The sequence below is a fragment of the Bombina bombina genome, chromosome 6 (assembly GCF_027579735.1).
Source record: "Bombina bombina isolate aBomBom1 chromosome 6, aBomBom1.pri, whole genome shotgun sequence".
In the NCBI taxonomy this organism is placed as follows: Eukaryota; Metazoa; Chordata; class Amphibia; order Anura; family Bombinatoridae; genus Bombina; species Bombina bombina.
In genome coordinates, this window is record NC_069504.1 from 459,942,643 (window position 1) to 459,969,774 (window position 27,132).

Here is a 27,132-nt window from a genome sequence, read left to right on the forward strand (position 1 = left end):
GCGCATTCCACAAATTCTCCAGTTTCTACAGGAGGACCTTGATAAGAGACTCACAGCTAGTTTCTTTTTAAAGGTCAAATGTCTGCTTTGTCTGTCCTATTACACAAAGCTGGCTCAATTGCCTGACATTCAGTCCTTCATTCAGGCTCTGAGCAGAATCAGGACCGTAATAGTCATCTACTCACTCGTGGAGTTTGATTTTTGGTTCTGAAGTTTTTACAACACCCTCCTTTTGAACCTATGAACAATTTGGATATAAAGTAACTTTTTTGAAAGATGCTTTTGTTGTTGGCTATTCTGCACGCAGAGTGTCATAATTATTGGTTCCTCATTTAGTATTTCATCAAAAGAAGGCTGTCTTAAAGGGACACTGAACCCAAATTTTTTTCTTTCGTGATTCAGATAGAGCATGCAATTTTAAGCAACTTTCTAATTTACTCCTATTAATTTTTCTTCGTTTTCTTGCTATCTTTATTTGAAAAAGAAGGCATCTAAGCTTTTTTGGGGGTTCAGACTCTGGACAGCACTTTTTTATTGGTGGATGAATTTATCCACCAATCAGCAAGGACAACCCAGGTTGTTCACCAAAAATGGGCCGGCATCTAAACTTAAATTCTTGCATTTAAAATAAAGATACCAAGAGAATAAAGAAAATTTGATAATAGGAGTAAAGTAGAAAGTTGCTTAAAATGTCATGCTCTATCTGAATCATGAAATAAAAAATTTGGGTACAGTGTCCTTTTAAGGACAAAGTCCATTTTTTCCCCTAAAGTACTGTCAGCAGAAAATATCAGGAGATAGTTGTTCCTCCTTTTTTGTCTTAACCCCAAATCTCCAAAGGAGAGCTTACTACATAACTTGGATGTGGTTAGGGCGTTAAATTTGCTACGACTGTGTCTTTGTTCTTTTGGTTGTAGAGTATAAATGCAGAGCTTACTTGTAAGCTGGCAAAGATCCACCTGTTAGAATAACTGCTCATTCTACTTCTTCAAAGTCTTCTTCCTGGACCTTTAAGAATGAGGTCTCTGTAGAACAAATTTGCAAGGCTGCGTCTTGGCCTTCTCTTCTCACATTTTTACAAAGTTTTATTATTTTAAGTTGGATTTTGGTAGAAGGTGCTACAGGCGCTGGTGCCTGCCTTACCTTTTTTGTTTTTTCCCACCCATTATTTGTTGTGGACTACACAGCTTGGGTCTTGATTCCCAAGAGTAAGGATCATGGACTCTCACTACCATTAGAAAGAAAACATAATTTATTATTACCTGATAAATTAATTTCTTTCTTGGTATTAAGAACCCACTCAAAAAGTATTTGTTGCGGCAGTCCTAGTTTGCACCTCTTTACCTTACTATCTTTCTTACGTTTTTCTTTCCTCTGCTATAAATACTACTGGTAGAGGAAGGGAAGTAGGAGGGATATATAAAGCTCTGGTAGGGTGTCTTTGCCTCCTCCTGGTGGCCAGGTCATGCAATCACAAGTGTAAGGATCATAGACTCTCACTACCAAGAAATAAATGAATTTGTCAGGCAAGAATAATTAAAACATTTTTTGCTGTGAAGGGGCTTGTTACCAGCAGTTACAAATTTGCAGTTTTGAGAAATGCAAAAACAGAAATCTGTGATAGCTTCTAGTTATTGAACAGAATAATCTTACAGAAACCTCCTGGGAGAGCTTGAAATTGTAAATGGTTTATTGACATTAATTTAATAAAAATGTAAACATGTAGCCATGGATATACACCCTCATGCTACATAATTAAAACCATATTGTTATTTCATGATGAATGACTATGTGTCTTAAAATGTTAACTACATTGTATTGTATTCAAAAACAATCTGATTTTTATCTGTATTTATTTTAAATAATTGATACTTATAACTCTGATACGAATTCATCATAGGCTATTTAATAAAGGCAGTTTTTCTTTTATTAGTGATAACCCAATGTTAATTAATTGCATTCTTCATTTGTTAATATTAAAGCTTCACTTAGATAGAGGCAGAAAAACAAATGGTGAGCCCACTCAAGAGACCACTCATACTCAAGCCCCCTCTTCCCTCTCCTTTTTTGTTCTTTTTTTTTTCTTTTTGATTCTTGTTGGGAACATAGCTCTGACCTCTTTGTTTCTTTCATGTGATCTGCAAGGTTCTTGTCAGGAATATTCCCCTCTCTTACTTGTTGGACTGTGGGATTAAAGGGGAAAGAGATTTCACCATGTACAAACTTTCTTTTCTCTTGTAAGGTGTATCCAGTCCACGGATCATCCATTACTTGTGGGATATTCTCCTTCCCAACAGGAAGCTGCAAGAGGATCACCCACAGCAGAGCTGTCTATATAGCTCCTCCCCTAACTGCCACCTCCCAGTCATTCTCTTGCAGCTCTCGATAAGATAGGAAGCAGCTAGAGAGATGTGGTGCATTAATGTAGTTTATCTTCAATCAAAAGTTTATTTTCAAATGGTACCAGAGTTGTACTATTTTAGCCTCAGGCAGAAAGTTGAAGAGTCTGCCTGTGGTCTTTGATGATCTTAGCAGGTTGTAACTAAGATCCATTGCTGTTCTCACACATAACTGAAGAGATGAGGTAACTTCAGCTGGGGAAATAGCGTGCAGGGTCTCCTGCTATGAGGTATGTGCAGTTTAAATTTTTTCTAGAGAAATGATATGCTAGAAAATGCTGACAATACCGGATTTATTTAAGGTAAGCCTGATTACAGTGATTTAATAACGACTGGTATCATGCTTGCTGTAAAGGGTAATATTTTTTTTTTATTTACTCACATTACTGAATAGATTTAACGTTTGCTGAAGGTGTATGAACGTTTATTACATATTGGTGATAAAACTTTATTCTGGGGCCCAGTTTTTTCCACATGGCTGACTAGATTTTGCCTAGGGATAGATTTTTTTAGGCCCTCTCACTGTGCGTACAGGCTGGGAGGGGCCTATTTTTGGGCCTAAATTGTGCATTAGTTTTTGCAGTTTGAGACATCCAGCATCCCTGAAGGAGTCACCTGAACATTTAGGACCTCTCTAAAGTGTTTTTGTGCCTTCCAAAGTCGTTGTATGTGGGCAGGTAGGGCCACAGTAGAGCTGTGGCAGTTTTGTGTGACTGTTTAAAAACGTTTATATTGTTTTTTTGATCCGGTTTTGAAACTAAGGGGTTAATCCTTCATTTGCAAGTGGGTGCAATGCTCTTTTAGCCTATTATACACACTGTAAAAATTTCGTAAGATTTACTGCTTTTTTCACTGTTTTGCAGTTTCTGTTTTTTTTTCTCTTAAAGGCACAGTACCGTTTTTATTTTCTGCTTGTTCAGTTATTAAAGTGTTTTCCAAGCTTGCTGGTCTCATTACTAGTCTGTTTAGACATGTCTGACATAGAGGAAACTCATTGTTCATTATGTTTAGAAGCCATTGTGGAACCCCCTCTTAGAATGTGTACCAAATGCACTGATTTTACTATAGATTACAAAGACCATATTCTGGCTTTAAAAAAATTATCACCAGAAGAAATTGACAAGGAGGAAGTTATGCCGTCTAACTCTCCCCACGTGTCAGATCCTATAAATCCCGCTCAGGGGACGCCTAGTACATCTAGCGCGCCCATTGCGTATACCTTGCAAGACATGGCGGCAGTGATGAATCATACCCTTACAGAGGTATTATCTAAACTGCCAGGATTTCAAGGAAAGCGAGACAGCTCTGGGACTAGAATAAATACAGAGCTCTCTGACGCTTTAGTAGCTATGTCTGATACACCCTCACATTATACTGAAGCTGAAGCAGGGGAGCTTCAATCTGTGGGTGAATTTTCTGATTCAGGGAAGATACTTCAATCTGATTCTGATATGTCTACATTTAAATTTAAGCTTGAACACCCCCGCGTATTGCTCAGGGAGGTTTTAGCAACTCTGGACGACTGTGACACTATTGTAGTCCCAGAGAAATTATGTAGATTGGATTAATACTATGCAGTACCTACTTACACTGATGTTTTTCCAATCCCTAAAAGGTTTTCTGAAATTACTAAGGAATGGGATAGACCAGGTGTACCGTTCTCTCCCCCTCCTGTTTTTAAAAAGATGTTTCCTATAGACGCCGCTACACGGGACTTATGGCAGACGGTCCCTAAGGTGGAGGGAGCAGTTTCTACTCTAGCTAAGCGTACCACTATCCCTGTCGAGGACAGTTGTGCTTTTCTAGATCCAATGGATAAAAAATTAGAGGGTTACCTTAAGAAAATTTTTATTCAATAAGGTTTTATTCTCCAGCCTCTTGCATGCATTGCCCCAGTCACTGCTGCTGCGTCTTAATGGTTTGAGTCCCTAGAGGAGGCTCTACAGGCTGAAACCCCGTTGGAAGATATTATTGACAAGCTTAGGGCCCTTAAGCTAGCCAATTCATTTGTTTCTGATGCCGTTGTTCATTTAACCAAGCTAACGGCTAAAAATTCAGGTTTTGCAATTCAGGCGCGCAGGGCGCTATGGCTTAAATCCTGGTCAGCTGACGTGACTTCAAAGTCTAAACTTCTCAACATTCCCTTCAAAGGACAGACCCTATTCAGGCCTGGACTGAAGGAGATCATTTCTGACATCACTGGAGGAAAAGGTCACGCCCTTCCTCAAGACAGGTCCAACAAATTAAAGACCAAACAGTCTAGTTTTCGGCCCTTTCGAAACTTCAAGAGTGGCGCAGCTTCAACTTCCTCTAACACAAAACAAGAGGGAACTTTTGCCCAGTCTATGCCCGTCTGGAGACCTAACCAGGCTTGGAACAAGGGGAAACGGGCCAAAAAGCCTGCTGCTGCCTCTAAGACAGCATGAAGGAGCAGCCCCCGATCCGGAAACTGATCTAGTAGGGGGCAGACTCTCTCTCTTCGCCCAGGCTTGGGCAAGAGATGTCCAGGATCCCTGGGCATTGGAAATTGTGTCCAAGGGTTATCTTCTGGAATTCAAAACCTCTCCCCCAAAAGGGAGATTTCATCTCTCACTTTTATCTGCAAACCAGATAAAAAGAGAGGCATTCTTACATTGTGTTCAAGACCAAATTATGGGAGTGATCGACCCAGTTCCGCAGGAGGAACAGGGTCAGGGCTTCTATTCAAATCTGTTTGTAGTTCCCAAGAAAGAGGGAACATTCAGACCAATCTTAGATCTCAAAATCTTAAACAAATTTCTCAGAGTCCCATCCTTCAAGATGGAGACTATTCGAACCATCCTTCCTATGATCCAGGAGGGTCACTATATGACTACCGTAGACCTAAAGGATGCTTATCTTCACATCCCGATACACAAAGATCATCGTTTTCTCAGGTTTGCCTTTCAAGACAGGCACTACCAGTTTGTGGCTCTTCCCTTCGGATTGGCCACTGCACCAAGAATCTTTACAAAGGTTCTAGGGTCCCTTCTAGCGGTCCTAAGGCCACGGGGTATAGCAGTAGCCCCTTACTTAGACGACATTCTGATACAGGCATCGACTTTTCAAATCGCCAGGTCCCACCCGGACATTGTTCTGGCATTTCTGAGGTCCCATGGGTGGAAGGTGAACGAAGAAAAGAGCTCTCTATCACCTCTAACAAATGTTTAATTCCTAGGGACTCTGATAGATTCGGTAGAAATGAAGATTTACCTAACAAAGGCCAGATTGTCAAAACTTCTAGACTCTTGCCGTGTTCTTTATTCCACTTCTCGTCCTTCAGTGGCTCAGTGTATGGAAGTAATCGGTTTAATGGTAGCGGCAGTGGACATAGTACCGTTTGCCCGCCTACATCTCAGACCGCTGCAACTTTGCATGCTCAGTCAGTGGAATGGGATTACACAGATTTGTCCCCTCTACTAAATCTGGATCAATAAACCAGGGATTCTCTTCTCTGGTGGCTATCTCAGGTCCATCTGTCCAAGGGGATGAGCTTCCGCAGGCCAGACTGGACTATAGTAATGACAGATGCCAGCCTTCTGGGGTGCAGTCTGGAACTCCCTGAATGCTCAGGGCTTGTGGACTCAGGAGGAGACACTCCTTCCGATAAACATTCTGGAACTAAGAGCGATATTTAATGCTCTTCAGGCTTGGCCTCAGCTTGCTGCGGTCAGGTTCATCAGATTTCAGTCGGACAATATCACGACTGTAGCCTACATCAACCATCAAGGGGGAACAAGGAGTTCCCTTACAATGTTGGAGGTTTCAAAAATAATTCTATGGGCAGAGGTTCACTCTTGCCATCTATCAGCTATCCATATCCCAGGAGTAGAGAACTGGGAGGCGGATTTTCTAAGTCGGCAGACTTTTCAGCCGGGAGAGTGGGAACTCCATCCGGAAGTGTTTGCACAGTTGATTCAACGTTGAGGCAAACCAGAATTGGATCTCATGGCGTCTCGTCAGAACGCCAAGCTTCCACCGTTTCCTCGTCTTATTGCCAAGATCAAGCAGGAGAGAGCTTCGGTGATTTTGATAGCACCTGCGTGGCCATGCAGGACTTGGTATGCAGATCTGGTGGACATGACATCCCTTCCACCATGGACTCTACCGCTGAGACAGGACCTTCTACTTCAGGGTCCTTTCAACCATCCAAATCTAATTTCTCTGTGTCTGACTGCTTGGAGATTGAACGCTTGATTTTATCAAAACGCGGTTTCTCCGAGTCAGTCATTGATACCTTAATTCAAGCTCGAAAGCCTGTCACCAGAAAAATCTATCATAAGATATGGTGTAAATATCTTCATTGGTGTGAATCCAAGGGTTACTCATGGAGTAAAGTCAGGATTCCCAGGATATAATCTTTTCTCCAAGAGGGATTGGAGAAGGGATTGTCAGCTAGTTCCTTAAAGGGACAGATTTCTGCTCTGTCTATTCTTTTGCACAAGCGTCTGACGGATGTTCCAGACGTTCAGGCGTTTTGTCAGGCTTCAGTTAGAATCAAGCCTGTGTTTAAACCCATTGCTCCGCCATGGAGTTAAAATTTAGTTCTTAAGGTTCTTCAAGGGGTTCCGTTTCAACCTCTGCATACCATAGATATCAAGCTTTTATCTTGGAAAGTTATGTTTTTGGTAGCTATTTCTTCGGCTCGAAGAGTTTCAGAGTTATCTGCCTTACAGTGTGATTCCCCTTATCTGATCTTCCATGCACATAAGGTAGTTTTGCGTACGAAACTTGGGTTTCTTCCTAAGGTGGTATCTAATAAGAATATCAATCAGGAGATTGTTGTTCCGTCACTGTGTCCTAATCCTTCTTCAAAGAAGGAACGTCTATTACATAATCTTGACGTGGTTCATGCTTTAAAGTTTTATTTACAAGCTACTAAGGATTTTCGTCAAACATCGGCATTGTTTGTTGTTTACTCTGGACAGAGAAGAGGCCAAAAGGCTTCAGCAACTGCTCTTTCCTTTTGGTTAAGAAGTATAATCTGCTTATCTTATGAGACTGCTGGCCAGCAGCCTCCTGTAAGAATTACAGCTCATTCCACTAGAGCAGTGGCTTCCACATGAGCTTTTAAAAATGAGGCTTCTGTTGAACAGATTTGCAAGGCGGCAACTTGGTCTTCGCTCCATACTTTTCCTAAATTCTACAAATTTGATACTTTTGCTTCTTCGGAGGCTATTTTTGGGAGAAAGGTCTTACAGGCAGTGGTGCCTTCCATTTAAGCGCCTGCCTTGTCCCTCCCTTCATCCGTGTCCTAAAGCTTTGGTATTGGTATCCCACAAGTAATGGATGATCCGTGGACTGGATACACCTTACAAGAGAAAACGAAATTTATGCTTACCTGATAAATTTATTTCTCTTGTGTTGTATCCAGTCCACGGCCCGCCCTGTCTTTTTAAGGCAGGTGTTTTTTTAAATTTTTAAACTACAGTCACCACTGCACCCTATAGTTTTTCCTTTCTCTTGCTTGTCTTTGGTTGAATGACTGGGAGGTGGCAGTTAGGGGAGGAGCTATATAGACAGCTCTGCTTTGGGTGATCCTCTTGCAGCTTCCTGTTGGGAAGGAGAATATCCCACAAGTAATGGATGATCCGTGGACTGGATACACCACAAGAGAAATAAATTTATCAGGTAAGCATAAATTTCGTTTTTATGCATAGTATAGCTTGTTCCTGGTCCTATAAGATAATTGTACATAATTATCCAACCTATCAGTATAGCTGACCAACTTTTTTTCTTTTTTTCTTTATATGCATGCTGTTTTACTGGTACACATCCACTTTCGCTTTTCTAATAAGTAGTGTGTGTGGGATTCTTTTATGTAACTTTCTTATGAGTGTTGGTTTTCTTCTTCAGATTGCTTCATCAAGTGCCAAATTGCAGGCTGTACTACAGTCTTTGTAATCTTCTCTTTGTGAGCTTTCTCTCTCCTCGTATACAGAGGGCTCCATATTTACACTTTTCTCAGCTGTAGGAACTCTAGTCATATGTGTCTACCCTTAATAGCAGCTTCCCGTTTTAAGCTTCTTCTCTGGTAGTGACCACTCAAAGAACATATGTGGGTATATGTATGTATATTTCTTTCTAATGACAGGGAGAGTCCACAAATTCATTCACTACTGTTGGAAATAAAACACCTGGCCACCAACAGTATTGAATTAATTTGTGGACTCTCCCTGCCAAGAAAGAAAATAATTTATCAAGTAAGCATAAATTCTGTTTTGTTTTTTATAACCAAAAGGGCTTGGCGTTTGCTTGAAGTTTAATAGTATAATATTTACACTTTTTTTTATTTATTTTGATGAGATTTTGCTTGCATATGTTCTGTAGCCAGTTGATATGTCAATCTAGGGCTTCTTACTAAAGTTTTATCTCTTTCAGGAGCACGAGTCAGAAGGTGGACGAACACCATTAATGAAAGCTGCTCGAGCTGGTCATCTTTGCACTGTACAGTTTCTAATCAGCAAAGGTTAGTATTTAGAGCAACAGTGGTATGCCATTTGTATGGGGGGCAGTGACAAAGTCTAGGTAACGCTTGGTTGTACACTCTTATATGGTTCACTCACTTCGGGCCTGATGGTGAAAACTTCGCCAGACAAGAAGTGAAAAAGCATGTCAACTCTCGCAGGTGCAGCCCTCGTGGAATTACCTAAAAAAATTAAGAGGCTTCCCTGGCAAGATGTCTCCCATAGAATATAAAAGCTCGCTGGAAAGGAAAACTTTGTCAGGTAGAGTGAAGATAGCAGGACGCGCACTTTAAAAATGAAATCCTACAGCCTATACAAATAAAATGGTGTTGCTTTTAGTGTACATGTGTGTTTCTATAAGTGTAATAAGTGTTTTGTGTATTTCTTTTTTATGACATGATGAGTCCACGGATCATCTTAATTACGATTGGGATATTCACCTCCTGGTCAGCAGGAGGCGGCAAAGAGCACCACAGCAAAGTTGTTAAATAGCACCTCCCTTCCCTCCCACTCCAGTCATTCTCTTTGCCTACGTTAGTGATAGGATGTGGTAAAGTGAGGTGTTAGAAAGCATTCTTCAATCAAGAGTTTATTATTTTAAAAGTAGTACAAGATTGTGCTGCTTTGTTCTAGAGTGTAGCCGTAGTCCATATCAGTCTCTTCATTTGGGCAGTGGTGGCTTTAGAGCAATGGGAACTGGTGGGACATAATTCTCACTGCGCCTCCCATTTATTGATGCTGCCCTAAATCATGAATACCTGAGGGATATTTACTCAGGAATTTCTCCTTTTTCACAGTTCCATGGGAGGGAAAGGACCTCTCATACCTGGTGAGCTGCCTTGCTGTATGGCAGATATATGAGTAAGTGCCACTTACTGGCAAAAAAGGGAGCGCTTTACTTCTACACACACACAATACAAGGGCTCATAGGATATGCACTTTATTGTTGGACATGTAAACTCTGAGTCTGAGGGAACAGATCCGCATTAAGCATGCACTGGTGCTGGGAGACATGGGTTTTTATGGCTCTATTGGTTTTTACTCTCACGGCGGCTTATCTGAACAAAATGCTGACTGGGAGAGGATGTTACTGTTAGAAACGCCCACGATGGGCCGAGCTTCCAATTTCACACCTTTTCACTTCGCTTCAGTGTTCATATACAAACTTTGCCTAGAAGTGCATGGTTCTTGCTATACATGCGTTTCTAGGAACGGATGGAGTTGTGACGTTCCCCTCTCGAGTCCAGATCGTTGCCTAAGAAAGAAAGAGGTTCTCAGTTCTTGGAGTCAGGTAGGCACCTCAGCAAGGCTGCTGAGGTGTAGGGGTGTCAATATTTATGTTTTTCTAGTCATTTAAGTACGTTTTTACATACACAGTTAAAATTTACTTTTAAATTTAAAGGCACAGTAACGTTTTTGCACTTAAAATTTTTTTGTAACAAAATTAAAGTTAATTGTGTTATTGTGATTCAGAATGGACCAAGTGGCCTTGCAAGATGTCACTTTTTGTTTTTTGATTCCAATGTGGAACCAACAATCCCTTTCTGTTCCTCATGTATTGAGAGGACTCTAAATTATAGGGAAAAGATTTTTTCTAAAGCGGATGTTGTCCACGAGTCTAATGACAAGGTTCAATATATGCCACATCTGTCTCCTCAAGCCTCCCAAATTTTACCGCCCTCACAAGCAGTGCCCTGCGCTTCCTTTATAGCTCCTGCTGGAGTTACTTTAAGAGACATCGCTTCTCTCATGTCTTCTACAATCTCTGATGCGTTGTCTGCTTTTTCCAATGTTGCAGGAAAAGCGTAAGAGGAAAATCAGATCAGTAAGCGAGGTTTCTGACGCAGTTGTTGCGATTTCGGAGGTCCCCTCCCAGAAGCCTGAGGAGGATACCGTAGTAGCATCTGAAGGCGAAATTTCGGATTCGGAAAGTGTAATTCCCCTTGCTGATCCTGAGGTTGTATCTTTCAGGTTTAAGCTAGAACACCTCCGCCTGTTACTTAAGGAGGTTTTATCTACTTTGGACGACAGCGACTCCACAGTAATTGTTCCTAAGAAGTCCAGTAAGATAAACAAATATTTCGAGGTTCCTTACTCGACAGACATGTTTCCGGTCCCAGACCGAGCTTCTGAGATCATTGCTAAGGAGTGGGAGAGGCCGGGTATTCCTTTCTTCTACTAGATACGACGAGTCCACGGATTCATCCTTGTGGGATATTATCCTCCTGCTAACAGGAAGTGGCAAAGAGCACCACAGAAGAGCTGTGTATATATAGCTCCTCCCTTCTCTCCACCCTCAGTCATTCTCTTTGCCTATACTAGTAATAGGAAGAGGTAAAGTGAAAGAGGTGTTAAAATGATAGTTTTTATTTTCTTCAAGCAAGACTTTTTTTATTTTAAATGGTACCCGTGAGTACTATTTTTCCTCAGACAGCAGATGGAAGATTTCTGCCTGGAGGTTGATGATCTTAGCAGTTGTCACTAAGATCCAGATGAGTTCCCACGGAATGGCTGAGGAGTACTAGAGAAGCTTCAGTGTGGGGAACGTTTTTCATGCTACAAGCATTGAGGTATGTTCAGTCATTTATTTCTGGAGAGACTGTGATATTTCACAACAGGCTGACATACTTCCCATGAGAGAAACACGGGGTAAGCAGTAATCCTATAAATAAGGTGTATTACTGGAGACCTGTGTATGAATGATTATGGGCTAAATGCAGCAAATGATGGTAGCATGGTTAGACACTGGGGCAGCATAACGTTTTATTGCACAAATGGTTTTATATTCTCTGTTGCTGAGATGGTACTAGGGTTTTTCACATGGCTTAAATATTTTTTGGGATACTAAAACCCACATGGCTTGTTTCTATACCGCATACTTGCTGTTTTTTGAGGCTGAAAGACATCGCATATGATGGACGGGGCCTAATTTTCGCGCCTCAGATTCACAGAAGGCAAGAAACTTCAGCTTCGGTTGGGCCCAAAACTGAGACATAGGCTAACGGAGTCATAGTGAGACTTTTCAGACCCCTGAGGCGAAGTGCAGGGGGTTGTTAATTTAATTTCTATAACGTTTTGGGAATAACGTTTACTTATTGTGGTGCAATATTAGGCTACAATATAAGAAGGATATATGCTAAAATTGTGAGTGTTATAGCATTTTAAAGCAGATTTGGAAAAATTGTGCCCTTTTTTACTTCTTAAAGGCGCAGTACCATTTTTCAAACTGTGTTTTTTTCAATAAATAAAGTGTTTTCAAGTCTTTTTGTGGTTATTACTAGCCTTTTCAACATGTCTGACATTGAGGAAAGTCAATGCTCTGTGTTTAGAAGCCATTGTGGAACCCCCACTTACATTATGTCCCTCTTGTACTGAGAGGGCCTTACATTGCAAAGAACATATTTTAGGTGATAAAAGTATGTCTAAGGATAATTCTCAGTCTGAAGAAAATCAGGTTATGCCATCCAATTTTCCCCAAGTGTCACAACCTTTAAATCCCACTCAAGCGACGCCAAGTACTTCTAGTTTGTCTAATTCTTTTTCGCTACAAGATATGGCTGCAGTTATGTCTACTACCCTTACAGAGGTATTATCTAAACTGCCAGGTTTACAGGGTAAGCACAGTAGGTCAGGTATTAGAGTAAATGCTGAGCCCTCTGATGCTTTATTGGCCATTTCCGAGGTACCCTCACAGTGTTCTGATTTGGGGGTCGGGGAATTGCTGTCTGAGGGAGAGCTTTCAGATTCAGGAAATGTGTTACCTCAGAGAGATTTGGACGTGATGTCCTTTAAATTTAAGCTTGAACACCTCCGCCTGTTACTCCAGGAGGTTTTAGCGACTCTGGATGATTGTGACCCTATTGTAATACCACCAGAGAAATTGTGTAAGATGGATAAATATCTAGAGGTACCTACTTACACTGTTTTTCCAGTCCCTAAAAGAATTTCGGACATTGTTACTAAGGAATGGGATAGATCAGGCATTCCGTTCTCCCCCCTCCTACTTTTAAGAAAATGTTTCCCATATCTGACACCATTCGGGATTCTTGGTAAACGGGACCCTAAGGTGCAGGGAGCTATTTCTACCCTAGCTAAGCATACAACTATACCTATTGAGGACAGTTGTGCTTTCAAAGATCCTTTGGATAAAAAATTAGAGGGTCTTCTAGAGAAATTGTTTATTCATCAGGGTTTTCTTCTAAAACCTATAGCGTGCATTGTTCCAGTTACTACTGCAGCAGCTTTTTGGTTCTTGGCTCTAGAGGAGTCTCTTAAGGTTGAGACCCCATTATATGATATTTTGGATAGAATTAAGGCTCTCAAGCTAGCTAATTCTTTTATTACCTATGCCGTTTTTAAATGGCTAAATTAGCGGCGAAAAATGCAGGTTTTGCCATTTTAGCACGTAGAGCGTTATGGCTTAAATCTTGGTCTGCTGATGTGTCATCAAAATCTAAGCTTTTAGCTATTCCTTTTAAAGGTAAGACCCTATTCGGGCCTGAACTGAAGGAAATAATTTCTGACATTACTGGAGGTAAAGGTCACACCCTGCCTCAGGATAAGACTGTTAAGATGAGGGCTAAACAAGATAATTTTCGTTCGTTTCGAAACTTTTAAAGTTGGACACTCTACTTCCTCTTCTGCCACAAAGCAGGAGGGGAATTGTGTGCAATACAAGTCAGTCTGGAGACCTAACCAGGCCTGGAATAAAGGTAAACAGGCCAAGAAGCCCGCTGCTGCTACCAAGACAGCATGAAGGGGAAGCCCCCGATCCGGGACCGGATCTAGTAGGGGGCAGACTTTCTCTCTTCGCTCAGGCTTGGACAAGGGATGTTCAGGATCCCTGGGCATTAGAAATTGTGACCCAGGGGTATCAGTTGGAATTCAAGGATTTTCTCCCAAGAGGGAGATTTCATCTTTCACGTTTGTCTGTAGACCAGACAAAAAGAGGTGTTCTTACGCTGCGTAAAAGACCTCTATACCATGGGTGTAATTTGTCCAGTTCCAAAACTAGAACAGGGACGGGGGTTTTACACAAATCTGTTCGTGGTTCCCAAAAAAGTCGGAACCTTCAGACTGATTTTAGATCTCAAATGCCTAAACAAATTTCTCTGAGTCCCATCGTTCAAGATGGAGACTATACGAACAATTTTACCAATGATCCAGGAGGGTCAATATATGACCACCGTGGACCTGAAGGATGCGTATCTTCACATTCCTATCCACAAGGATCTTCATCAGTTTCTAAGGTTTGCCTTTCTGGACGAACACTATCAGTTCGTGGCCCTTCCATTCGGGTTGGCCACAGCTCCCAGAATCTTCACAAAGGTGCTAGGGTCCCTTCTGGCGGTTCTCAGGCTGCGGGGCATAGCAGTGGCACCCTATCTGGACGATATTTTGATCCAGGCGTCAACTTATCATCTGACCAAATCTCACACGGACATCGTGTTGGCATTTCTAAGCACTCACGGTTGGAAAGTGAATATAGAAAAGAGTTCACTAGTTCCATTAACGAGTTCCATTCTTGGTAACTCTGATAGACTCGTAGACATAAAAATATTTCTGACGGAGGTCAGAAAGTCAAAGATTCTAAATACTTTCTGAGTACTACAGTCCATTCCTCGGCCATCAGTGGCGCAGTGTATGGAGGACATTGGATTAATGGTAGCGGCAATGGACATCGTTCCGTTTGCTCGCTTTCATCTCAGACCACTGCAGCTGTGCATGCTCAGACAGTGGTATGGGGATTATGCGAATTTATCTCCTCAGATAAATCTGGATCGAGAGACCAGAGACTCTCTTCTTTGGTGGTTGTTACAGGATCATCTGTCCCAGGGAATGTGCTTCCGCAGGCCAGCATGAGTAATAGTGACGACGGACGCCAGCCTCTTGGGCTGGGGTGCAGTCTGGAATTCCTTGAAGGCTCAGGGTGTTTGGACTCAGGAGGAGTCTCTACTACCAATCAATATTCTGGTACTGAGAGCAATATTCAACCCTCCTTAAGTGTGGCCTAAGTTGGCTTTGGCCAAATTCATAAGATTCCAGTCGGACAACATCACGACTGTAGCATATATCAATCATCAAGGGGGAACAAGGTGTTCTCTAGCTATGATAGAGGTTTCAAAGATAATCGATGGGCGGAGGCTCACTCTTGCCATCTATCAGCAATCTATATCCCAGGAGTAGAGAACTGGGAAGCGGATTTCCTAAGTCGTCAGACTTTTCATCCGGAGGAGTGGGAACTCCATCCGGAAGTGTTTGCATCATTGATGCGTCAATGGGGCACACCGGAATTGGATTTGATGGCATCTCGTCAGAATGCCAAACTTCCTTGTTACGGGTCCAGGTCAAGGGATCCCCAAGCTGTACTGATAGATGCTCTTGCAGTACCTTGGTCGTTCAACCTGGCTTATGTGTTTCCACCATTTCCTCTCCTGCCTTGTGTGATTCCAAGAATCAAGCAGGAGAGAGCTTCGGTAATCTGAATAGCGCCTGCGTGGCCACGCAGGACTTGGTATGCAGCTCTAGTGGACATGTTCTCTCTGCCACCGTGGAAACTTCCGTTGAGACAGGATCTTCTCATTCAAGGTCCGTTCCAACATCCAAATCTAAATTCTCTGCAGTTGACTGCCTGGAGATTGAACGCTTGATCTTATCTAAGCGGGGATTCTCTGAGTCGGTCATTGATACTTTGATTCAGGCTCGCAAGCCTGTCACTAGAAATATTTACCATAAGATATGGCATAAATATCTTTATTGGTGCAAATCCAAGGGCTACTCATGGAGTAGGGTTAGGATTCCTAGGATTTTGTCCTTTCTCCAAGAAGGATTGGAGAAGGGATTATCAGCTAGTTCCTTGAAGGGACAAATTTCTGCTTTGTCAGTTCTACTACACCAAGCGTCTGGCGGATGTCGCAGACGTTCAGTCTTTTTGTCAGGCTTTAATCAGAATCAAGCCTGTACTTAAACCTATTGCTCCGCCATGGAGTTTGAATTTAGTTCTCAATGTTCTTCAAGGGGTTCCGTTTGAATCCATGCATTCCATAGATATTAAGCTTTTATCTTGGAAAGTTTTGTTTTTAGTTGCTATCTCTTCTGCTCGAAGAGTTTGAACTGTCTGCGTTACAGTTTGATTCCCCATTATCTTATATTCCATTCTGATAAGGTGGTTTTGTGTACTAAACCTGGATTCCTTCCTAAGAATGTTTCAAATAAGTACTTCAAGCAGTGGTGCCTTCCGTTTAGGTATCTGTCTCGTCCCTCCCGTTCATCAGTGTCCTGTTGCTTTGGTATTGTATCCCACAAGTAAGGATGAATCTGTGGACTCGTATCTAGTAGAAGATAAGGAAATTTATGCTTACCCGATTGATTTCTTCTACGATACGACGAGTCCACGGCCCTCCCTGTCATTTTAGACAGATTATATTTCTCTTGTAAGGTGTATCCAGTCCACGGATTCATCCTTTAATTGTGGGATATTCTCCTTCCCAACAGGAAGTGGCAAAGAGAGCACACAGCAGAGCTGTCCATATAGCTCCCCCTCTAGCTCCACCCCCCAGTCATTCTCTTTGCCGGCTCTAAGCAATCGGAAGGGTAAAGTGAATGTGGGTTAATCGTTTTTATTGCTAGTGGTGCAATCTTACTAATGCTTTAGGTACAAACTGTAAATATTTTTTGAAAAGTTTGCTGCATTTTTCACTGTTTGGTAAAATTGTGTGCCTTTTTTATTTCTTAAAGGTACACGTTTTTTTTTTTCAAAGTGTGTTTATACTTTATTAAAGTGATTTCCAGGGTTTACTTAAGAAGATTTTTGTTCAACAAGGTTTTCTTCTCCAACCTATTGCGTGCATTGTTCCTGTAACTACTGCAGCTGCTTTCTGGTTCGAGGCGCTGGAAGATGCACTCCAGACGGACATAGTCCCTTTTGCACGGATACACCTCAGACCACTGCAACTATGCATGCTCAAACAGTGGAATGGGGATTATGCAGATTTGTCTCCTCAAATACAGTTGGACCAGGGGGACCAGAGATTCTCTTCTCTGGTGGTTGTCTCAGCTAGCTGCGGCCAAATTCATCAGATTTCAGTCGGACAACATCACGACTGTAGCTTATGTTAATCATCAAGGGGGAACAAGGAGTTCCTTAGCAATGATGGAAGTAACCAAAATAATCAGGTGGGCGGAGGATCACTCTTGCCACCTCTCAGCAATTCACATCCCAGGAGTAGAGAACGCCACCTGGAGGTATTTGCCCAGCTGACTCAGCTATGGGGCACTGCAGAATTGGATCTGATGGCGTCCCGTCAGAACACCAAGCTTCCTCTTTACGGGTCCAGGTCCCGGGATCCCCAGGCGGTGCTGATAGATGCTCTAGCAGCGCCTTGGTCCTTCAATCTGGCCTATGTTTTTCCACCGTTTCTTCTCCTCCCTCGTCTGGTTGCCAGAATCAAGCAGGAGAAGGCTTCGGTGATTCTATTAGCACCTGCGTGGCCACGCAGTACTTGGTATGCAGACCTAGTGGACATGTCATCCGTTCCACCATGGACACTGCCAATGAGGCAGGACCTTCTAATACAGGGTCCTTTCAAACATCCAAATCTAATTTCTCTGCGTCTGACTGCTTGGAGATTGAACGCCTAATTCTATCAAAGCGTGGTTTCTCTGAGTCGGTTATTGATACCCTGATTCAGGCTAGAAAGCCTGTCACCAGGAAAATCTACCATAAGATTTGGCGAAAATATCTTTTTTGGTGCGAATCCAAGGGTTACTCATGGAGTAAGGTTATGATTCCCAGGGTTTTGTCCTTTCTCCAAGAAGGATTGGAGAAAGGATTATCAGCTAGTTCCTTAAAGGGACAGATATCTGCTTTTTCTATTCTTTTACACAAACGTCTGGCAGAGGTACCAGACGTTCAAGCGTTTAGTCAGGCTTTAGTCAGAATCAAGCCTGTTTATAGACCTGTGGCTCCGCCATGGAGTCAGAATTTAGTTCTTTCCGTTCTGCAAGGGGTTCCGTTTGAACCTTTACATTCCATAGATATTAAACTGTTATCTTGGAAAGTTTTGTTTTTGGTAGCTATCTCTTCTGCTCGAAGAGTTTCAGAGTTATCTGCTTTACAGTGTGATTCACCTTACCTGGTGTTCCATGCAGATAAGGTAGTTTTGCGTACCAAACCCCGATTCTTCCTAAGGTTGTGTCTAATAAGAATATTAACCAGGAAATTGTTGTTCCTTCTCTGTGTCCTAATCCTTCATCGAAGAAGGAACGTCTATTACACAATCTTGATGTGGTTCGTGCTTTAAAGTTCTATTTACAAGCAACTAAGGATTTCAGACAAACAACTTCTTTGTTTATCTATTCTGGTAAGAGGAGAGGTCAGAAGGCGACCGCTACCTCTTTCCTTTTGGCTGAAAAGCATCATCCGTTTGGCCTATGAGACTGCTGGCCAGCAGCCTCCTGAAACAATTACTGCTCATTCTACCAGAGCAGTGGCTTCCACATGGGCTTTTAAAAATGAGGCTTCTGTTGAACAGATTTGTAATGCAGCGACTTGGTCTTTGCTGCATACTTTTTCCAAATTTTACAAATTCGATACTTTTGCTTCTTCGGAGGCTATTTTTGGGAGGTTTTACAAGCAGTGGTGCCTTCCGTTTAAGGTACCTGTCTTGTTCCCTCCCTTCATCCGTGTCCTAAAGCTTTGGTATTGGTATCCCACAAGTAAAGGATGAATCCATGGACTGGATACACCTTACAAGAGAAAACAGAATTTATTCTTACCTGATAAATTTATTTCTCTGGTGGTGTATCCAGTCCATGGCCCGCCCTGTCATTTTAAGACAGGTGGTTTTTATTTTTAAACTACAGTCACCACTGCACCCTATGGTTTCTCCTTTTTTTCCTAACCTTCGGTCGAATGACTGGGGGGTGGAGCTAGAGGGGGAGCTATATGGACAGCTCTGCTGTGTGCTCTCTTTGCCACTTCCTGTTGGGAAGGAGAATATCCCACAAGTAAAGGATGAATCCGTGGACTGGATACACCACAAGAGAAATAAATTTACCAGGTAAGCATAAATTCTGTTTTTTTGTTTTTCAAAACGTCAGTCACCTCTGCACCTTTTCGCTTTTCTTTTCTGTTCCTTTACCTTCGGTCGAATTACTGGGGGTGGAGAGAAGGGAGGAGCTATATATACAGCTCTGCTGTGGTGCTCTTTGCCACTTCCTGTTAGCAGGAGGATAATATCCCACAAGTAATGATGAATCCGTGGACTTGTCGTATTGTAGAAGAAATCAATTTATCGGGTAAGCATAAATTTCCTTTTTTCTCCATCTCCTATATTTAAAAAAGATGTTTTCCCATAGCCGAAGGAGCCGTTTCCACCTTAACTAAGAGAACTACTATTCTCATAGAGGATAGTTGTGCCTTCAAAGACCCTATGGACAAGAAGTTAGAGGGTTTACTCAAGAAGATGTATGTGCACCAGGGCTTGCAATGGCAACCAGCTGTGTGCATTGCTACCGTCACTAGTGCAGCGGCATATTGGTTCGATGCATTGTCTGATGCCATCAGGATGGAAAGTTCTTTGGATGAAATCCAGGATAGGATAAAAGCTCTTAAACTAGCTAATTCCTTTATTACGGATACTTCCCTTCAAGTTATTAAACTGGGAGCAAAGATTTTGGGTTTCTCTATTTTAGCCCGCAGAGCCTTATGGTTAAAGCCTTGGTCTGCGGATGTGTCCTCTAAGTCTAAGCTTCTAGCTATTCCTTACAAGGGGAAAACCTTGTTTGGACCTGGCTTGTCGGAGATTATCTCTGATATCACTGGAGGTAAGGGTCATCTCCCCCAGGGTAAGAGAAGCAAACAAAAAGGACTACAGATCAATTTTCGTTCCTTTCGAAATTTCAAGGGAAATTCTTCCTCTACTGCCTCCAAACAGGAACAAAGTAAACCTGCGTGGAGATCCAATCAGTCCTGGAATAAGGGAAAACAATACAAAAAGCCTGCTGTTGAATCAAAGACAGCATGAAGGGCATGCCCCCGATCCGGGAACGGATATTGTAGGGGGGCAGAATTTCCTTCGCTCAGGCTTGGGTTCGAAATGTTCAGGATCCCTGGGCGATAGAAATCGTGTCCCAGGGATACAAGTTAGAGTTCAGAAGTTTTCCTCCCAGAGGCAGGTTTCTACTTTCAAGATTTTCTGCAGACCAGACAAAGAGAGAGGCGTTCTTACACTGCGTAAGAGACCTTTCCAACCTGGGAGTGATTTTTCCGGTTACGGTACAGGAACAGGGTCTGGGATTTTATTCCAATCTGTTTGTGGTTCCCAAAAAGAGGGAACCTTCAGGCCGATTTTAGATCTCAAAAGTGTAAACAAATTTCTCAGAGTACCGTCCTTCAAGATAGAAACTATTCGTTCCATTCTCCCTTTGATCCAAGAGGGTCAATTTATGACAACAGTGGATTTAATGGACGCGTACCTGCATGTTCCCATTCACAGGGATCATCACAAGTTCCTAAGGTTTTCCTTTCTGGACAAACACTACCAGTTTGTGGCTCTTCCCTTTGGTCTTGCCACAGAACCCAGAATTTTCTCAAAGGTTCTGGGATCGCTGTTGGCGGTGCTTCAGTTATGGGGCATTGCAGTGGCACCCTATTTGGACGACATCCTAGTCTAGGTGCCATCATTACAACAAGCAAGATCCTACACGGACATGGTGTTATCCTTCCTGCGATCTCACTGGTGGAAGGTAAATATGGAAAAGAGTTCCTTAGTCCTAAATACAAGGGTAACTTTCTTAGGAACTATATTTGATTCCCTATCAATGAAGATTTTTTTGACAGAAATCAGGAAATCAAGGATTATCGATACTTGTCTAGTCCTTTAGTCCACTCCTCGGACATCAGTGGCTCAGTGCATGGAGGTAATCGGGCTGATGGTGGCGGCAATGGACATCATCCCGTTTGCTCGGTTTCACCTCAGACCTTTGCAGTTAAGCATGCTCAGGCAATGGAACGGAGGTTATGCGGATTTGTCTCCTCGAATACTACTGGAGCAGGAGACAAGGTATTCTCTTCAATGGTGGTTGTCTCTGGATGATCTTTCCCAGGGAACCTGCTTTCGCAGACCATCTTGGGTGATTGTGACAACAGACGCCAGCCTTCTAGGGTGGGGAGCAGTCTGTGGTTCCCTAAAAGCTTAGGGAGTTTGAACTCAGTCAAGTTCCTCAGAATACCGTCCTTCAAGATGGAAACTATTCGTTCCTTTCTTTCCTTGGACGTGTACCTGCATGTTCCCATTCACAGGGATCATCACAAGTTTCTGAGGTTCACTTTCTAGACAAACTCTTTCAGTTTGTTGCTTTTTCATTTGGCCTTGCCACAGCTCCCAGAATTTTCTCAAAGGTCCTGGGAGCATTGTTGGCGGTGCTCCGGTTGCGGGGAATTGCAGTGGCGCCTTATGTGGAAGACATTATCGTTCAGGCGCTATCTTTTCAACAAGCAAACTCCCACATGGAGATGTTATCTTTTCTGCGCTCTCACAGATTGAAAATGAATTTGGGAAAGAGTTGATTCCAGCTACAAGGGTAGTGTTCTTGGGAACTATAATAGATTCATTATCAATGAAGATATTTCTGACAGAGGTCAGAAAAACAAAGATCTTTGCCTCTTGCCCTTCAGTCCTCTCCTCGGCTGTCAGTGGCCCAATGTATGAAGGTGATTGGTCTGATGGTAGCTGCCATGGACATCATTCCGTTCCCCCTGTTTCATCTCAGACCTCTGCAGTTATGCATGCTCAAGCAATGGAACGGGGATTATGCAGATCTGTCTCCGATTACAACTGGATCAGGCGACAAGAGATGCTCTTCCTTGGTGGTTGTCTCAGGAACATCTCTCCCAGGGAACCTGCTTCCGCAGACCTACCTGGGTGATTGTGACCACAGATGCCAGTCTGCTGGGTTGGGGAGCAATCTGGGGCTCGCTAAAGGCTCAGGGGATATGGTCTTCGGAGGAGTCAGTTCTTCCCATGAACATCCTAGAGCTGAGGGCAGTCTTCAATGCTCTTCTGACCTGGCCTCAGCTTCAGTCCGGTTTATCAGGTTCCAGTCGGACAACATAACTTTAGTGGCTTACATTAACCATCAGGGAGGAACTCAGAGTTCCTTGGCCATGACAGAGGTAGCCAAGATTATTCAGTGGGCGGTGACCCACAATTGCTGTCTATCTGCAATCCACATTCCAGGAGTGGACAATTGGGAAGCGGATTTTCTGAGCAGACAGACCTTTCACCCAGGGGAGTGGGAACTCCACCCTGAGGTGTTTTCCAGCTTGATTCTCAAATGGGGACAGCCGGGGCTGGATCTCATGGCATCAAGGTCAAGGGATCCTCAGGCTGTACTGATAGATGCTCTGTCAGTTCCTTGTAATTTCAGTCTAGCATACCTATTTCCTCCGTTCGCTCTCCTTCCACGGGTCATTGCTCGAATTAAACAGGTGAAGTAGTCAGTGATCCTCATTGCACCGGCGTGGCCTCGCAGGATCTGGTATGCAGACCTAGTGGCGATGTCTTCTCTTCCACCTTGGAGACTTCCACTGTGGGCCCTTCTTTCATCCAAATCTTGTTTCTCTGAAGCTGACTGCTTGGAGATTGAACGCTTAATTCTATCTAAGCGCAGGTTTTTGGAGTTGGTCATTGAGACCTTGATTCAGGCTCGTAAGCCTGTGACGAGAAAGATTTACCATAAGATTTGGCATATATATCTGTTCTGGTGTGAATCCAAGGGGTTCTCGTGGAGTAGAGTCAGGATTCCTAGAATTTTGTCCTATCTCCTGGAGGGTCTGGAGAAGGATTTGTCTTCGAGTACTTTTGAAGGGTCAAATTTCTGGTACATCTGCCAGACGTTTGTTACATAAACGTCTGGCGGATGTACCAGATGTGCAATCCTTCTGTCAGGCCTTGGTCAGAATCAGGCCTTTTTTCAAATCTGTTACTCCTCCTTGGAGTCTTAACCTTGTTCTTAAAGTTCTTCAGCAGGCTCTGTTTGAGCCTATGCATTCCTTAGATATTAAGATGTTATCTTTGGAAAGTTTTGTTTCTTGTTGCAATTTCCTCTGCTCGTAGAGTCTCTGAACTCTCGGTGTTGCAGTGCGAATCTCATTACCTTTATTTTTCATTCGGATAAGGTAGTTCTGCGTACTAAGGTGGTTTCGTACAGGAACATTAATCAAGAAATCGTTATTCCTTACCTGTGTCGTAACCCTTCTTCTCATAAAGAGCATTTGCTGCAAAACCTAGATGTGGTGCGTGCGTTGAAATACTATTTACAGGCGACTAAGGATTTTCGCCAGTCTTCTGCTTTGTTTGTCGTTTTCTCTGGGAAATGCAAGGGTCAGAAAGCTACGGCTACTTCTCTTTCTTTTTGGCTGAGTAGTATAATTTGTTTGGCCTATGAAACTGCTGGACAACAGCCTTCTGAGAGAATCACTGCTCATTCCACGAGGGCTGTTTCCTCCTCCTGGGCATTCAAAAACAAAGCTTCTGTGGAACAGATTTGCAAAGCTGCAACTTGGTCCTTTCTACATACTTTTTTGAAAATTCTATAAATTCAATACTTTTGCCTCGGCTGAGGCTCCTTTTGGGAGAAAGGTTCTTCAAGCAGTGGTGCCTTCTGTTTAGGTTCCCTGTCTTGTCCCTCCCTTATCTGTGTCCTCTAGCTTGGGTATTGATTCCCAATAGTAATTACTCACCGTGTCATTAGAAAGAAAACAAATTTATGTTTACCTGATAAATTTATTTATTTCTTGACATGGTGAGTCCTTGACCCGTCCTGTATTTTCAGACAGGTTTTTTTGTTGTGTAAACCTCAGGCACCTCTGCACCTTGTGTTGCTTCCTTTCTCTCCTTTTCCTTCGGTTGAATGACTGGGGGTTGTGGGAAGGGAAGTGATACTTATACAGCTTTGCTGTGGTGCTCTTTGCCGCCTCTTGCTGGCCAGGAGTGATATTCCCAATAGTAATTACTGATGATCCGTGGACTCACCGTGTCAAGAAATAAATACATTTATCAGGTAAGCATACATTTCATTTTCTTCCATGATTCAGATAGAGCATGCAGTTTTAAAGCAACTTTCTAATTCACTCCTATTATCAATTTCCTTTAGAGATGTGTTTTTTTTTGTTGGTGTGTCTAAAAAAAATATTTTCATTTTTAGGTGCAAATGTGAACAGGGCTACAGCAAATAATGATCACACTGTGGTATCCCTTGCTTGTGCTGGAGGTCATCTTGCTGTAGTTGAGCTGCTCCTAGCTCATGGAGCAGATCCAACCCATCGACTGAAGGTACCAATGTTTTAAGGTTTTTGTAACAATTCTACAAAAATATTTTCCTTTATGCTCTTGTGAAGTCATATTTAGGATCTGATACATTTCAGAAAGCCCATCAACTCTGTCCTTATTTCCTTCTGAAGTATAAGCTTCATTATCAGGATATGCTTTATGAGTTCCATCACAATATTTATCATTTATAGTATTCCATTAGTCAACCATCTCCCTCTCTAATTGTTCGAATTGCTCCTTGTCCTGGTATTACCCTGTATATGAAATGGCTAAAACTATCTGAATCGTTTTTATATCACTGCTCTTTTCTTTCAAAGCTGTACATACAAATGTACTAAAGCCTTTCATTGTGGTGTGTTTTTTTTTAATTTTTAATTTTTTTTTTAAAATTATTGTACAATTTGAGTAGGTTTTCTTTTGAATAGTTTGTAGGTTTAGGTAATTTTGGACATATGAACTCCAGGGTAGTACAGAGTATTCAATATGAGTCTTGGCTTGTGAAATAGAATACCGATTTTTACTTTTTCATAAAGTGGGGAGAGTCCATTATCCTTAACATGTAGTATTGAATTCCTGCCACTAGGGGGAAGCAAAAAAAAAAAACAACCCAAACAATAGCTTAAAAACCTCCCTCCTCCCTGTACAACTCAATTTTGTTCTTTGCCTCCCAGGAGTAGGTGAAGATTGGAGGGGTTTTGTTAACCCTTTCTTAAAGGGACACTGAACCCAATTTTTTTCTTTTGTAATTCAGAAAGAGCATACAATTTTAAGCAACTTTCTAATTAACTCCTATTATCAGTTTGTCTTCGTTCTCTTGCTATCATTATTTGAAAAAGAAGGCATCTAAGCTTTTTTCTTCTGTTAAGTGTGATCAGTCCACGGGTCATCATTACTTCTGGGATATTACTCCTCCCCAACAGGAAGTGCAAGAGGATTCACCCAGCAGAGCTGCATATAGCTCCTCCCCTCTACGTCACTCCCAGTCATTCTCTTGCACCCAACGACTAGATAGGATGTGTGAGAGGACTATGGTGATTATACTTAGTTTTATATCTTCAATCAAAAGTTTGTTATTTTAAAATAGCACCGGAGTGTGTTATTACCTCTCTGGCAGAGTTTGAAGAAGAATCTACCAGAGTTTTGCTATGATTTTAGCCGGAGTAGTTAAGATCATATTGCTGTTCTCGGCCATCTGAGGAGTGAGGTAAACTTCAGATCAGGGGACAGCGGGCAGATGAATCTGCATAGAGGTATGTAGCAGTTTTTATTTTCTGACAATGGAATTGATGAGAAAATCCTGCCATACCGATATGTCATGTATGTATACTTTACACTTCAGTATTCTGGGGAATGGTACTTCACTAGAATTACACTGTAAGAAATACATAAAGCTGTTTAATAACTAGAGATTATGTTTAACGTTTTTGCTGGAATGTAAAATCGTTTTCATTTGCTGAGGTACTGTGTGAATAAATGTTTGGGCACTATTTTTCCACTTGGCAGTTGCGTAATCTGTTTTTCTGACAGTTTCTGTTCTCCCTCACTGCTGTGTGTGAGGGGGAGGGGCCGTTTTTTGGCGCTTTTTCTATGCATCAAATATTTCAGTCAGCAACTCATTGTATTCCCTGCATGATCCGGTTCATCTCTACAGAGCTCAGGGGTCTTCAAAACTTATTTTGAGGGAGGTAATTTCTCTCAGCAGAGCTGTGAGAATTATAGTTTGACTGAGATAAAAAACGTTTATTCTGTAATTTGTTTCCTGCTTTCAGAATTTGTTATCTTTGCTAATGGGATTAAACCTTTGCTAAAGTTGTGTTGTTTACAAGGATTGAGGCTATAACTGTTTCAATTTATTAATTTTCAACTGTCATAGATCTTCTGTGCTTCTTAAAGGCACAGTACATTTTAATATTATTCTAATTGAATTGTATTTCCAAGTTGCAAGTTTATTTGCTAGTGTGTTAAACATGTCTGATTCAGAGGATGATACCTGTGTCATTTGTTGCAATGCCAAAGTGGAGCCCAATAGAAATGTATGTACTAACTGTATTGATGCTACTTTAAATAAAAGTCAATCTGTACAAATTGAACAAATTTCACCAAACAACGAGGGGAGAGTTATGCCGACTAACTCGCCTCACGTGTCAGTACCTACATCTCCCGCTCAGAGGGAGGTGCGTGATATTGTAGCGCAGAGTACATCTGGGCGGCCATTACAAATCACATTACAGGATATGGCTACTGTTATGACTGAGGTTTTGGCTAAATTACCAGAACTAAGAGGTAAGCGTGATCACTCTGGGGTGAGAACAGAGTGCGCTGATAATATTAGGGCCATGTCAGACACTGCGTCACAGGTGGCAGAACATGAGGACGGAGAACTTCATTCTGTGGGTGACGGTTCTGATCCAAACAGACTGGATTCAGATATTTCAAATTTTAAATTTAAACTGGAAAACCTCCGTGTATTACTAGGGGAGGTGTTAGCGGCTCTGAATGATTGTAACACAGTTGCAATACCAGAGAAAATGTGTAGGTTGGATAAATATTTTGCGGTACCGACGAGTACTGAGGTTTTTCCTATACCTAAGAGACTTACTGAAATTGTTACTAAGGAGTGGGATAGACCCGGTGTGCCGTTCTCACCCCCTCCGATATTTAGAAAAATGTTTCCAATAGACGCCACCACAAGGGACTTATGGCAAACGGTCCCTAAGGTGGAGGGAGCAGTTTCTACCTTAGCTAAGCGTACCACTATCCCGGTGGAGGATAGCTGTGCTTTTTCAGATCCAATGGATAAAAAGTTAGAGGGTTACCTTAAGAAAATGTTTGTTCAACAAGGTTTTATATTGCAACCCCTTGCATGCATTGCGCCGATCACGGCTGCAGCGGCATTCTGGATTGAGTCTCTGG

The 27,132-nt window shown here is 42.2% G+C and overlaps 1 protein-coding gene across 1 annotated transcript in view; it reads left to right on the top strand.

The window, feature by feature from the left end:
- ANKHD1 (ankyrin repeat and KH domain containing 1) overlaps positions 1–27,132 on the top strand; it is a gene marked incomplete in the record, with an annotated part of 1,187,903 nt that overhangs the window by 252,664 nt on the left and 908,107 nt on the right. The window contains 2 exon segments of the mRNA XM_053717232.1: positions 8,799–8,886; positions 24,095–24,222. Of these exon segments, the coding sequence (XP_053573207.1) occupies positions 8,799–8,886; positions 24,095–24,222 (216 nt within the window).